Source organism: Macaca nemestrina, chromosome 17 (assembly GCF_043159975.1).
Source record: "Macaca nemestrina isolate mMacNem1 chromosome 17, mMacNem.hap1, whole genome shotgun sequence".
Taxonomy (NCBI): Eukaryota; Metazoa; Chordata; class Mammalia; order Primates; family Cercopithecidae; genus Macaca; species Macaca nemestrina.
In genome coordinates, this window is record NC_092141.1 from 58,514,729 (window position 1) to 58,529,313 (window position 14,585).

At 52.1% G+C, this 14,585-nt stretch overlaps 1 protein-coding gene across 2 annotated transcripts in view; it reads right to left on the reverse strand.

Annotated features, from left to right (window-relative positions):
- LOC105472391 (ATP binding cassette subfamily C member 3) overlaps window positions 1–14,585 on the reverse strand; it is a 56,587-nt gene that overhangs the window by 15,841 nt on the left and 26,161 nt on the right. For both annotated transcript variants that reach the window (XR_981555.2, XM_011725591.3), the window contains exons 9-21: window positions 11,898–12,075; window positions 11,644–11,805; window positions 10,507–10,599; window positions 8,003–8,206; window positions 7,751–7,897; window positions 7,243–7,330; window positions 6,836–6,902; window positions 6,489–6,615; window positions 6,227–6,403; window positions 2,528–2,695; window positions 2,007–2,193; window positions 333–447; window positions 34–178 (exon numbers count right to left, since the gene is read on the reverse strand). Coding sequence is in view for 1 of the 2 variants with exons in the window: in XM_011725591.3 (XP_011723893.2) it covers window positions 34–178; window positions 333–447; window positions 2,007–2,193; window positions 2,528–2,695; window positions 6,227–6,403; window positions 6,489–6,615; window positions 6,836–6,902; window positions 7,243–7,330; window positions 7,751–7,897; window positions 8,003–8,206; window positions 10,507–10,599; window positions 11,644–11,805; window positions 11,898–12,075 (1,858 nt within the window). In the remaining variant the exon portion in view is untranslated. The remainder of the gene's footprint in view (window positions 1–33; window positions 179–332; window positions 448–2,006; window positions 2,194–2,527; window positions 2,696–6,226; window positions 6,404–6,488; window positions 6,616–6,835; window positions 6,903–7,242; window positions 7,331–7,750; window positions 7,898–8,002; window positions 8,207–10,506; window positions 10,600–11,643; window positions 11,806–11,897; window positions 12,076–14,585) is intronic.

Consider the following 14,585-nt stretch of genomic DNA (forward strand, 5'->3'; position numbering starts at 1 on the left):
TCCCCTCCAGCCCCTCTTGCCCCACCGACTCACAGTGCCAATCTCTGCTTTCTCCTTCTGGGTCAGTACCCCATGTGCCTTCGCCTCTGTCACCCGCACCTTCTCTGATGGACCCAGGCGCCTCCGGGGTGCAGGCTGACCCTGTCCCTCCCCATCCGATGACAGGGCACTCAGCTGTCTGTGGAGGCAGCTGGTCAGGCCCAGGGAGGGGGCCTCAGGCACCCCCCAGGACAGAGGCTGGGAGTGTCAGGGAGAAACCTGTACCCCACCTGGCAGGGCTTGGGGAGCCCCGATACAGCCTCCTGGAGTGCTGGGGGCTCTCAGGAGCTCACCTCATAAACTGCTTCTGGACCGCATAGGTGACTGGATCACTGTCTGTCAGATCCGTGTGGTTGCTGAGTGTGTCTTCAATCAGCAGTGCCTCATTATCCTCCGCACCTTCCAGCGCTGCAGTGGGGTTGGAGGAAGGAGAGAGTTCAGCTAGTTCTCCCTGCAAGCCCCTGGCATCTCCCATTCCCCACTCTAATGAAAGGGGCTCAATGGACAAGCATGAAAATAAAATGAGGGGGATTGAAAGGGCAACAAGAAAGACTTGGGTTAGGCAACAAGAAAAACTTCTCTTCACAAATTATGAAGAAAGGGACTCAAATACAAGGGTTAGGAACTTGGGCTCTGGAGTCAGACTGGCTGAGCTTAAAACCCACGTCCTTGGCTGGGTGTGGTGGTTCACGCCTCTAATCCCAGCACTTGAGGAGGCTGAGGCAGGCAGCTCATGAGGTCAGGAGATTCAGACCAGCCTGGCCAACATGGTGAAACCCCGTCTCTACTAAAATTACAAAAATTAGCCGGGTGTGGTGGTGGGTGCCTGTAATCCCAGCTACTTAGGAAGCTGAAGCAGGAGAATGGCGTGAACCCGGGAGGCAAAGGTTGCAGTGAACCAAGATCGTACCACTGCACTCCAGCCTGGGCAACAGAGTGGAAAAAAAAAAAAAAAAAGGAAAAAAAAAATCTGCATGACTGTAGGCTGTAGGCTTAAAAGAAAATGTGTCTAGTGTGTGAGCAAGAGGCACAGCACTTGGTAAATGCTCAAGGCACGTTGGCTGTACATATACCCATGTGCAAGAAAGCCCAGGAAAGGTCTGTGAGCCAATCCAGAATTGGGGGCTGCGGAACTAGGTCTGGGCAACAAGGAGCCAGGGGCATGTTGTGAGCCAGAGACTTCAACAAGCTCCATGAGGACTGTAATTTTTTTTGTTAGCTCACTGCTATATCTTAGTGTCTGGAACAGTGCCTGGATATAGTGATTGTCCAATAAATTTTGGTTGATAAATAAATGGCTGTGCCAAGCACTTGCAGACTTGCCAAACTATTTATCCATGAAGCAGCCTTGCTACACAAGCTGGGCCTGGGCCCTCCTATGCTTTCAACAGATGGAAAACAGGCTCTGAGATCAGGCAAGGTGGCTCACACCTGTAATCCCAGCACTTTGAGAGGCCAAGGCGGGCAGATCATGAGGTCAAGAAATCAAGACCATCCTGGCCAACATGGTGAAACCCTGCCTCTATTAAAAATACAAAAGTTAGCCAGGTGTGGTGGCGCATGCCTGTAGTCCCAGCTACTCGGGAGCCTGAGGCAGGAGAATCACTTGAACCTGGGAGGCAGAGGTTGCAGTGAGCTGAGATTGCGCCACTGCACTTCAGCCTGGGTGACAGAGTGAGACTCCGTCTCAAAAAAATAAAAGAAAAAGAAAAGAAAAAGAAAAAGAAAGAAAGAAAACAGGCTTTGAGACCGGAGCTGAGGATCTGAGTTCCCACAGTTAGGGTGGAGGAGGCAGTGGGACTCGACTATGTCTAGTCTACTTTCCCTCTGGTGACTGTCACACACATGGCCCAAGTTTCCCAGAACCTGCCTTGTCATGACACTAGGCCAGTCTAGACACAGTCAGAGACCCCAGACAGAAGGGATGCTGGGAAGGCACAGGAATCAGAGCCCAGGACAGCAGATACCGATCCAGCTGTCCTCCAGGTGCTGGTCCTCATCGGGGGCGTAGTTGTGGAGAAAGTTGGCAAAGGAGCCATTGCGCTGCAGCAGGGCTGGGTAGGGGCCCATCTCAGACACCTGTCCATCAGCTAGCACGATGATGAAGTCTGTCTGGGGCAGGAAGCTAATGCCGTGCGTCACCAGCACTCGCGTCTGGGGAGAAGGCAGCAGGCTGTCACCCCTACCACCCTCGCACACACCCCCAGCACAGGCACGGAGCCACAGAGTGAGTGTGAGGTGTGCCCATGTGCCAGGGAGCTTGGACAAGCACATGGGTGACTCACCCTGTGCTCGCCACAGGCTGCTGAGAACCTCGCAGGTGGGGGAGCTGTCCCCACAGGTTTCTCCTGATGCCCAACCCACATACCCACTTCTCGCACCTCCCCCCGACACCTCCAGGTCGCATCCAAACCCCTCAGCGTCTCACCAGCTCTCTCTTCAGGCCTCAGGTCTCACCTTAGCCCCCTTAGCCTCCGGCAGGCCTCACCTTGCCTGCCAGCACACCTTCTGGCCCGATGACGTGGTCAAAGATGTGCTTGGCCACATGAGAGTCCACCGCGGACAGTGGGTCATCCAGCAAGAAAATATCGGCATCACTGTACACAGCTCGAGCCAGACTGACCCGCTGCCGCTGGCCCCCAGACAGGTTAATGCCCTGGAGGGAGGCAGGGGGTGGGAAAAATGGGGTCAGACAGGCACAGGGAGACAATGGCCTGTGCACTGTTATTTGGGATGGCAGATTTTTTTGTTTGTTGCTTGTTTTCTGAGATGGAGTCTCACTCTGTCGCCCAGGCTGGAGTGCAGTGGTGTGATCACGGCTCACTGCAACCTCTGCCTCTCGAGTTTGAGCAATTCTTACGCCTCAGCCTCCCGAGTAGCTAGGATTGATTGCAGGACCACCATGCCTGGCTACTGACTAAAATGTTTTATTTTTTATAGAGACGAATCTCCGTATGTTGCTCAGGCTAGCCTCGAGCTCCTGAGCTCAAGCAATCGGCCCACCTCAGCCTCCCAAAGTAAAGTGCTGGGATTACAGGTGTGAGCCACTGTGCCTGGCCAGAACAGCAGACTTCTGAATCTGTATTTCACATGGGGCCTAGTCTGTCCCTGCAATGTGTGAGGGACAGAGGTAAAGGGTAAGTCCTCCTGGGGGTAGGTGAGGCCATTCTGCTCCATTGGTCACCATCCTGACCAGCTTGGTGTTCTGCCCAACCCATCTATGGATGAATGGACACACAAATGTGTGTGTGTGTGTGTGTGTGTGTGTGTGTGTGTATATACATATATATATATATATATATATATATATATATATATATATATATATATATAATGAAATATCATTCAGTCTTACTTGGAGAGAAATTCTGACACATGCTACAACATGGCTATGCCTTGAGGACATTATGCTAAGTGAAATAAGCCCGCCACCAAAAGACAAATGCTGGATGATTCCACTTACGTGAAGTACCTAGGTGATATGGTTGAAATATTTGTTCCTTCCAAAGTTCATGTTGAAACTTACCCCCCAGTGTGGCAGGATTGAGGGGAAGCGTTTACCAGGTGATTAGGTCATGAAAACAGAGCCCTCATGAATGGTTGATCCATTATGGATTAATAGGTTGATGTGTGAATGGGTTACTGGGGGAATGGGACTGGTGGCTTTATAAGAAAGGAAGAGAAACCTGAGGCCGAGCGTGGTGGCTCATGCCTGTAATCCCAGCAATTTGGGAGGCTGAGGTGGGTGGATCATTTGAAGTCAGGAGTGCGAGACCAGCATGGACAACATGGTGAAACCCGTCTCTACTAAAAATACAAAAATTAATCGGGCTGTAGTTGCACGCACCTGTAATCCCAGCTATTCGGGGGGCTAAGGCAGGAGAATTGTTTGAACCCGGGAGGCGGAGGTTGCAGTGAGCCAAGATCATGCTCTGCACTCCAGTCTACAGTCTGGGCAACAGAGTGAGGCCTTGTCTCAAAAAAAAAAAAAAAAAAAAAGAAAGAAAGAAAGGAAGGAAGAGAGACCTGAGCTAGCATGCTTGGTCCCCTTGCCATGGGATGCTCTGTGTGGCCTTGGGACTCTGCAGACGCCCCGCTAACAAGAGGCCCTCTCCAGAGGCAGCCCCTGGACCGTGGACTCCTCAGTCTCCATAACTGCACAAAATACATTTCTTTTCTTTATAAATTACCTAGTTTCAGGCATTCTCTTATAAGCAATAGAAAATGGACTAAGATACTAAATAGTCAAATTCCTAGGAAGAGAAAATAGAATGGTGGTTACTGGGGCTAGAGGCAGTGGGGAATGAGGAGTTGCCTAGTAGATGCAGTTTTAGTTTTGCAAGATGAAAGGGTTCTGGAGATTGGTTGCACAGCAATGTAAATATACTTAACACTGTTGAACTGCACGCTGAAAAATGATTACTTTTTTTTTTTTTTTTTTCCTGAGACAGAGTCTCGCTCTGTCACCCCGGCTTGAATGCAGTGATACAATCAATCTCAGTTCACTGCAACCTCTGCCTCCTGGGCTTATGCAATTCTCCTGCCTCCGCCTCCTGAGTAGCTGGGACTACAGGCACGTGCCATCACACTTGGCTAATTTTTTTTGTATTTCTAGTAGAGATAGGGTTTTATCATGTTAGCCAGGCTGGCCTTGAACTCCTGACCTCAAATGATACACCCGCCTCAGCCTCCCAGAGTACTGGGAGCCACCATGCCTGGCAAGATGATATATTTTATGTTATGTGTGTTTTACCACAGTTAAAAATAATTAAAAAGCAAAGTCCCAAACTTTCCCCAATGTTCCACGTTTTTTAGAGTAAAGGCCAAAATCTTAACTAAGGTAATCAGGGTTCTGCCTCTCCTTATCTTTTCCTCCATTTCCCAACCCCCAGTCATGCCAGAGAACTCCAAGATCCCACATAGGGTTCCGTGGCCCCAGACAGAGCTTCCTGGCTCCTGACGAGGCTCACTCGGTCTCTTGGTTGAGTTCTCTGATTCTCAGTGAGGATTTCCTAAGCTACCTCAATAATTTAACCCTGCGGGCATTCCTGTATTCCTTCCCTGCTTTATTTTTCCCACTGAGCATTTATCTGACATATTATATATTGTACTTACTTATCTTTCTTATTATCTCTTCCTGCCACGAGAATGTGAGCTATATGAAGGTAGAGATTTTAGCCTGGTATTTTAGTATTCACTACTGTATACTCTTCCCCAGAATAGAGTGGGTGCTTTATAAGTATATGGTGAATGAATGAATAGATAAATGATAAGCAACTCATCCTCAGTTGTTAAAATTGAGCTCAAAAGTGATGCTCAAGGCTGGGCGTGGTGTTCATACCTGTAATTCCAGTACTTTGAGAGGCTGAGGCAGGGGAATCACTTGAAGCCAGGAGTTCAAGACCAGACCGGCCATCATGGCAAAACCCCGTCTCTACTAAAAATACAATAATTAGCCAAGTGTGGGGGTGCACACCTGTAATCCCAGCTACTCGGGTGGCTGAGACATGAGAATTGCTTGAACCCGGGAGGTGGAGGTTGCAGTGAGCCATGATCGCACCACTGCACTCCAGCCTGGGTGACAGAGCAAGGCTCTGTCTAGAAAAAAAAAAGTGATGCTCAGCCAGGTGCAGCAGCTGATGCCTGTAATCCCAGTACTCTGGCAGGCCAAGGTGGAAGGATCTCCTGAGCCCAGGAGTTCAAGGCCAGCCTGGGCGACATGGCAAGATGCTGTCTCTAAAAAAAAAAAATTAAAATTTAGCTGGGTATGGTGGCATGTGCCTGTGGTCCCAGCTACTCGGGAGGCTGAGGCTAAAGGATCGCTGGAGCCCAGGAGTTCCAAGCTGCAGCGTGCCATGATCTCACCACAGCACTCCATCCTGGGTAACAGAGTGAGGCCTTATCTCAGAAAGGAAAAAAAAAAGTGATGCTCTTCCTTATGTAGGCTCCCTGCTGTGCCCTCTCTGTACCCTGCACAGGCCTTCAGCCTGGCTCCTAGAATATTCAGTAGCCCCTACTTGTTCACTAAACAGATTTGCTAATAGATCTGTTTCCTCAGTGCCTGGCACAGAGTTGAGTATAACGTTACACCAGTGTGTGAATGAAGGGATGAATATATGGACCTGGGCTAGGTTGAGGCAGGCAGCTCTGTGGACTAGCCCCTTAGGGATAGAAGAAGACTCCGTACCTTCTCTCCAATCTCTGTCTGGTCCCCACCAGGCAGCATCTCCAGGTCAGCTAGCAAGGCACAGGCCTCCAGAGCCTGCTGGTAGCGCTTGGGGTTCAGGGCTTGGCCGAAAAGCACGTTTTCCTGAAGAGTGCAGTTCTGGATCCATGCCTGCTGGGGCACGTAGGCCACAGAGCCCTGGCCACAGGAGAAATTTACCTCGGCGCTTGCCCAAGGCCTGGCTGAGCCCCACACCCTGCCCAGGAGCCCCTGCCTCTCTCACCTTCATGTGCACTTTGCCTTCTAGCTTCTCCATCTCTCCCAGCAGGGCAGACACCAGGGAGGACTTCCCACAGCCCACAGGCCCCACCACGGCCACCAGTGCCCCTTTCGGGACCTGGATGTCTAGGCTGGGGGCAAGGACCCCAGGAGTCCAGTTAGAGGCAGGGATCAGGATTTTGGTCTCCAACCCTCCACCTGGAGAACCAAGCCCTCCTCCCTTCCAGACACCACCCTCGCAAGCTGAAGCTCTTCCTGCATTCTTGGTCAAAGGCTTTGCAGGGTGCTGCTATTGATCTGAACTTCCGGCCCACTGTGGGCAGCTGGGAAGGTAGTGGGAGAAGCTGGTACCTGTGCAGGGTGGGGGGCAGGTCCTGGGCCCAGGTGAAGGTGCCACTGTGTATGGTGATGGCATAGCCTGAGAGGACCAAGGTGGGCAGGGTCAGGCAGGGAGCCCAAGGGATGGGGTAGCCGGCAGGGAGGCTGGGGGGCAGGGGAAAGGAGGACAGGGGATGAGCCTGGGCCATGGGGAAGGGATCCTTGGGAGAAGGGAGGAAGAAAGGGATGTGGGGAGCCCTGTGGGGAAGGGCAGAGGAGAGCAGAGAACCCAGAAAAGGGAGAAGGAGGTCACAGAGTCAAAGCAGATGTGAAGAGAGGAAGAAGAAAAGGGGTCAGGAGAGAACAATGGAAAAGCTTGAAACAGAGGTTTTTCTGGGGTTAGGACTGAGGCAGGCAGCCCAGGCAGGGGCTCTCTAGACCTGGGGAGATGGTCTTTCTTTCCACACACTGGGGGTCCAGTTCATCTTGAGTCAGGAATTGCTGGATCCGTTTCAGAGACACACTGGCCTGCAGGAGGATGTGAGTCAGCCCTAGAGATTGTACTTTCGCAACCCCCAACCCCTACCCGCACCCTGTCCCCAGCGTCCTGGGCTAGGCAGGACCCCCTGAGGGCCCAGACGCTAGCACTGGCGTCCCTCCCACGACTGAGTCTTCCACGGCTCCCACTGCCCAAAGAGAAAGTCCAGGCTGGTAACAGGAGGCTATCTACAGAACTCAGGTTTCTAGAGACCTGACCTGACCACCTGTGACTCCAATTGACCCCTGACCTTAATGACCTCGTTCAACCTTGAATAGCTCTTCATAATGCTAGCGACCTTCCCTGAATCCAGTAACTCCCCCTGATTATCCCTTGCCCTAAATGACCCTTCCCTGACCCCAACAACCTGTTCCAACTCCAGAGGAGCCCCCAGCCCTCCCCAGGGTTACCTGAGTCAGGTTGCTGATTAACTGGGGCAGCATGTTGAGGGGAAGTCTTAAGATATCAAACAAGGACACAGACACGAAGGCCTTCTCGGCGTCCAGCACATTGTTTGGGTCCACATACACGTACACCCAGAGGGTGATTAGGGTCACCTGAGCAGCACGGGGGTGGTGTCAGGGTGGAGTCCACTGAGCCCCGGCCATGCCTGGGCACCTAGAACCCTGGAGGCAGGGGCCCAGCCCAGTGCCGAGCCTCACCAGGAAGGGGGTACACATCCAGGTGAAGGTGGATATGGCGTGGAGGTAGGCCGCCGTGCGCAGCAGCTGGAGCTCACCCTGCCTGATGCCCTCCACCTGCTTCAGGAAGCTGGGTTCCCAGGCGTACAGCTTCAGCACCTTGATGCCATTCAGGATCTCACTCATCAGCTTGATGCGCGAGTCCTTCAATTTCATTTGCTTTACCTGTGCGGGCAGAAAGAGTGGCAGTGGCACACCTGCTCCCTCTCCTGACCTCCTGCCCACAGGGTCCTACCTTCCGTCCAATCTTATCCATTGCAGCCATTCCACGCTGCCCACTATGCCTTCTCACACCTCCTTGCTGGGCCTGTGCTGTGCCTTGGCCTGGAATGCATGGCCACTGCCTCCCCGTGTCCTCTGCCTGACGAGATCCAGCTCCACCCTCAGTGCCACTGCACTGGCCTCCCCAGGCAGCATCCTCTGTCCCCTGCCCTGGGTTTCTTCTCCTACTTCTTCTTTTTCTTCTTCTTCTTATTGCTATTACTGTTTATTTTAGAGATGGCATCTCACTGTGTTGCCCAGGCTGGACTGCAGCGGTACTATCATAGCTCACTGCAGCCTCAAACTTCTGGGCTCCTTTGATCCTCCTCTCTCAGCTTCCTGAGTAGCTGGAACTACAGGCATGAACCACCATGCCCAGCTAATTTTTAAATTTTTTTGTAGAGACAAGGTCTCACTATGTTGCCCATGCTGGTTTCAAACTTCTGGCCTCATGTGATCCTCCCACCTTGGCCTCCCCAAGTGCTGGGATTACAGGTGTGAGCCACCACACCTGGTCCCCTTCCCTAGGTTTCTAAAGCACATTGCACTTTCCTTTTGTTCCATAACCATTCCTTTACATATGTTTCTCTAATCAGACTGTGAACTTCCTGAGGGGATGGGCTGTTTATTTCTCTTTGTTCTCCGAGACCTTAGCCTAAGGTGTGGCACACCAGATTAATGTATTCATTCAACCCCCATTTATGGAGTGCCTACTATGTGCCAGGCCATGGGCTACATGTGGAATTTGTCACAGTGAATTCAGACAAGGCCCCTGCCATCATACAGCTGATGGTCTGATGGGGGAGGCATACAATAAGCAATGGTCTGAGTAAATGCTTAATTATTAATCATTATGTGTGTTCTGATGGGAAATCACAGGATCCTGTAAGAAAGTAATGAGGTGGTGGCAGGGAAACTACCTTAGACTGAGACTGGGCAGTCAGGGTGGGCCTCTGGAGGAAGTTACTTTTTTTTTTTTTTGAGATGGAGGTTCGCTCTCGTTGCCCAGGCTGGAGTGCAATGGCACGATCTAGGCTCACTGCAACCTCCGCCTCCCGGGTTCAAGGGATTCTCCTGCCTCAGACTCCAGAGTAGCTGGGATTACAGGCATGTGCCACCACACCCGGCTAATTTTGTATATTTAGTAGAAACAGGATTTCTCCATGTTGGTCTGGCTGGTCTCAATCTCCCAACCTCAGGTGATCCACCTGTCTCGGCCCCCCAAAGCTCTGGGATTACAGGCATGAGTCACTGTGCCCAGCCGAGGAAGTGACTTTAATGACGAAAGGTAAGGGAAGGAAAGGAGTTAGGCAGGCAAGGAGGGGGATGACAAGCATTCCAGGCAGAGGGAACAGTATACGTGGTGGCCCCTAGAGGTACCCTGAGCTTGGTGCTGTGGAGAAAAGAAAGAAGGCCAGACTGGCTGGAACGTGGCCATTCCCCAGGGGGTGAGGACTTGCAAGGTAAGTAGAAGCCTGCTGGGTATTCTTAGGGAGTCTGTCATTTTTCCTATGGGCAGTGGGAAGCTACTAGACTTCAATAGGCCAGGTAGGATGGCTCATACCTGTAATCCCAGCACTTTGGGAGGTTAAGATTAACGGATCACCTGAGGTCAGGAGTTTCAGACCAGCCTGGCCAACATGGTGAAACCCCATCTCTACTAAAAAAAAAAAAAAATGAGCCGGGTGGCATGTGCCTGTAGTCCCAGCTACTAGGGAGGCTGAGGCGGGAGGATCACTTGAACCCGGGAGGCAGAGGTTGCAGTGAGCCGAGATCATGCCACTGCATTCCAGCCTGGGTGACCAAGAGAGACTCTGTCTCAAAAAAAAGACAAAATATACTTTAATAAATGTTTGCAAATAGTGGACTGAGTGACTGGCTATTCATGATTAGCACAGTGCAGTGGGAAAACTCATCATTAGACCAGGATACTCAGGTTCAAGTCCCAGCCCTGCCTGATTCTGGACTGCCCTTATTTCTCTAAGCCTTGGTTCTTCTGCTACAAAATGAGAATGTCAGTAAAACCCTCTGAGGGTTGTGAGGGAAGAGCAAGCTATGGTTTCTGCAAGTGGCTAGTAGCCATCCATACTCAGGAAGCAAGGTAGCTGGGAGGCCCCAAGGTTAGTGGACACCTTCCCCCAGGGAAGGTGCCCCAGGCCAGCCAGGTGCCCCAGGCAGGAGGATGCACCCCGGACAGCACCTACCTGGAAGGCACGCATCTTCACAGCCACAGCTCCGTTGAGTGGAATCAGTAAGACCATGAGAGCAACTCCAGCCAGGACAGAGGGACCTAGGTTCTGAGGAGACACCGGTGGATAGATGAGACACATAGGGACAGATTACCAAAGTCTACAGAGAGAACCCAACAGACAAACAGAGGCCTGTTGACTTGAAATGTGTAGATGGGCAGGAAGCAAAAGATGGCGGTTGGCCAAACAGAAATTCAGAATGACCACAACATTTGTAGAAGCAGCCAGCCATTAGAGAACGACGACAGGGATAGACAGTAGACATAGAAGGGTGTCCAGACACACAGAAGGCAAATATAGACGATGACAGCCAGAGTCACACCCACCTCCCTCCAAGTCTTTCTTTCCTCCCTGGCTTCTGCGGGAAGGATAGTAACAGATGTTGGGAAGATTCCGTTGCAGACATCAGCATCCTCGAAGTCCTATTCTTCCATCCCCACCAATGCCTAGGGAAGCTCTTGTGTCAATTCTTTTTTTTTGGGACAGAGTCTTGCTCTGTCACCCAGGCTAGAGTGCAGTGGCATGATCTCAGCTCACTGCAACCTCTGCCTCCCGGGTTCAAGCGATTCTCCTGCCTCAGCCTCCTGAGTAGCTGTGACTACAGGCACCCACCACCGCATCTGGCTAATTTTTGTATTTTTAGTAGAGACGGGGTTTCACCATCCTGGCCAGGCTGCTCTTAAACTCCTGACCTTGTGATCCACCTGTCTTGGCCTCCCAAAATGCTGGGATTACAGGCATGAGCCACCGTGCCTGGCCAGCTCTTGTGTCAATTCTATATCCCCTCTGCTAACCCAGAGTAACCCTCTTTCTTTCTTTTTTTGTTTTTTGTTTGTTTGTTTGTTTGTTTTCTTTCTTTTTAGATGCAAGGTCTTGCTATGTTGCCCAGGCTGGAGTGCGGTGGCTATTTGCAGGCACAATCGTGGTGCACTGCAGCCAGAACTCTTGGGCTCAAGTGATCCTCCTGCCTCAGCCGTCTGAGTAGCTGGGCCTACAAGCATGTGCCATGCGCCCAGTTCCAGAATAATCTTCTCTTGCCACTTTGGCAGCAAGGTCAGAGGAAGTGGGCAGAGGTCAGGGTTGGAGAGTTACCTGCCAGAGGAAGTAGATCGCCAGGATGATCTGCAGGGGTGCTGACCACAGCAGGTTGAGGAAGGGGGCAAGGTCCATGAAGCGCTGGGCATCCACTGACATGAGGTTGACAATTTCCCCCACGGTGGACGCACGTTTGACTGAATTGGTGATAACCAGAGCCTGCAGGTAGACAGTAGATGGGTGGACTTGGCTGCGAGCCTCTTGCAAGCTGCCCAGGGCCAGCCTCTCCCCTGGGTCTTGCTCCAGCTGACCTTCCTATAGATGACACCTATGATCCCAGTACGAAACTTCAGCCCAGTCACGAAGATGCACTGGTAATACTGTTGTAATATCAGCGACTGCATCATGGAACACAGGAACATCAGCCCAGCCACCAGGAAGCCCCACCAGGAGGGGGCCGTGGGGTTGGAGATAAACCTGATCAGGACGCTGTGGGGAGGAGAGAGGGGTGAGGTGAGCAGTGCTCCCCCCATGGCTGCTCCCTCCTCTGCTGCCCTTTGCTCTTACCCACAGTCTCCACTGCACCCCCGGCCTCTGAAACCTCCACCCCCTCCAACCCCTTGGGCCAGGGAGGGCCAACCCAGTACTGCCTCAAGACCATGACGTCCTAGCTCCACTCTGCCTTCGCCTCCTTCTCTATCCACCATGGACTCTGCTGCACACCCTATCTATCAAGCTCTCACCACCAGCCTCACCTGCCTGCCTTCTTACCTCCTGACATATGGCGGGAAGAAATGCCACGTTTCCATTGATTGGACTTCTCTGCTCCTTCTCCTAGGCTGCTGGGGGCTCTAGATTCTGCCATATGACCACAAATACTCTCACCGCACAAATCCACCTTTCCAACCTCAGTGGCCCCCAGCACTGCCTAGGGACCTTCTCTGGGTCCCTAATCTGCCCCCGATCTTGGGGCCTTCTTCACCTCTCTTCTCTTCCCTTCAGGCCTGTCCCAGCCTCCCACCCCTCTCAGCAACTACCTGCCTTCTTGCTTAGCCACCCATTGAGGACTCCCTGCCACTCACAAACTCCTTGCCACCCATGAACTGCCCTCCAGTGGCTTGTCCTCCTTTTTCTGGTGCTCAGGCTGTCGGAGGATGTCCCTGCCCTCGAGCCCTGGCCTTCCTCTGCCTCCTTAGGAATTTGCTGTGCTGTTGCCTCCTCTGCCACTGAGCTTCATCCTGGCCACCTCTGCTGGAAGCTCTACACCTTCACCTATTGACATGACCAAGTCTCTTCATCGTTGGGACACTCTCCTGTCGACCCCATGGAGCCCTCCAGCCATAATCATAGCCAGGCCTCCCCTTCTGTGATAGCTTGAGTTGTGTCTTCCAAAAAGATATGTTCAGCTCCCAACCCTTGGTATCTGTGAAGGTGGCCTCATTTGGTGAGGAGGTCATATTGGAGTAGAGTGGGTCCCAGTGGCCCCAGACCAGTGCCCAGTGACTGGTGTCTCTCTTTCTCTCTCTCTCTTTCTTTCTTTTTTTTTTTTTTTTGAAACAGGGTCTCTCTCTGTCACCTAGACTTGAGTGCAGTGGCGCCATCACAGCTTATGGCAGCCTCAGCCTCTCAGGCTCAAGCAGTCTTCCCACCTCAGCCTCTTGAGTAGCTAGGACTGACTCTAGGCGTTTGCCACCAGGCCTGGCTAATATTTTAACTTTTTGTTTTTTGTAAAGACAGGGTCTTGCTATGTTGCTCAGGCTGGTCTCAAACTCTTAGACTCAAGAGTCTGACTTCCAGCTAGCTGGCCCAACGTGACCAGACTCCATCCACCACCTTGCCCCACGCCCAGCTTCCTCCTCTCACTGAGCCCATCATCTCAGCAGAAGATCCATCATCCTCCAGTTACACCGGCCAGCACCCAGGTTGCCTGGCACTCCTCTGTCTCTCTGGCACACACGCCCATCTCCCGAATAGCTCCTGAATGCTTGTCTCATTCCTGGCCTGGACTCCATCTGACCGGGTTGGCCCGCTTCCATCCAGCCACCCTGCCCTACATCCCCCACACTCCTGGCAGGAGATCCTTGAAGCCAGATGCCCCTCCCTGGCTCAGATCTTTCAAGGATATCCTTAGCTCTCCCTCTCTCTGTTTTCCTGCCCCTCCCTCTCGTTGCCATTTCCTCTGCCACTCAGAAACACCTGAGTCATGCTGTTTCAGGGCTTTGTGACTAAGCTGAGGCTGAACTTTCTCCTATTTCTTCACCTACTTGTCTCTCCAAATTTTTTTGATCTCCTGAGCCAGTGGGCGCTCCCTGCTCCATCCCAGGCTGGCTTCTTTGCCCCTCTGGGGGTTTTCCAGACACCTGAGAACACTTCCGCCCCCCACTGAATTCTAATTGATTTAGACGCTGGTTTCTCCCATAAGACCTCAGGACCCTGTCTTACTGACCTCAGATCCCTAGCATCAAGCACCATTCTGGTACCCTGGAGGTTCAATAAGTGTTTGCCGAACAAATTAATGCATGCACGGAGGGGCAAGGAGGTGGGGACTCAGCTCCCTGCAGCTCTCCTTCCCACCTTCTCATTTGAGAGCTCATTTTAGTCCAAGCCACTCCCGAGACAGATGTTAAAGCCTAATGGTGAGGACAGAGCACCGCAGTCGGAGCTCAGAGTCCTAGACTCAGACCCGATTCCTTCTTTGCTGTGTGCCCTTGGCCAAGTCAGTTCACCTCTCTGAGTTCCTGCTTTCTCATCTGTGACATGGGAACGGGGCAATTCCTCATAGGATTGTTGGGAAGTTTTAAAGACCCAATGCTTGTTAACGTACGCACCAGGGTGCCTGGCACATAGGATATGCACAGCAATTCTAAGTTGAATGTGAGTGAGGAAACAAGTCAGGCAATGCCTCTTGCCAAGGGTCATATGGAAAGTGGAGCTAGCCTCCCTGGTTCCTGGTCTGGGGTTCTTTTCACTGTACGTTGTTCCTTCCTCTGGGCCAGCCA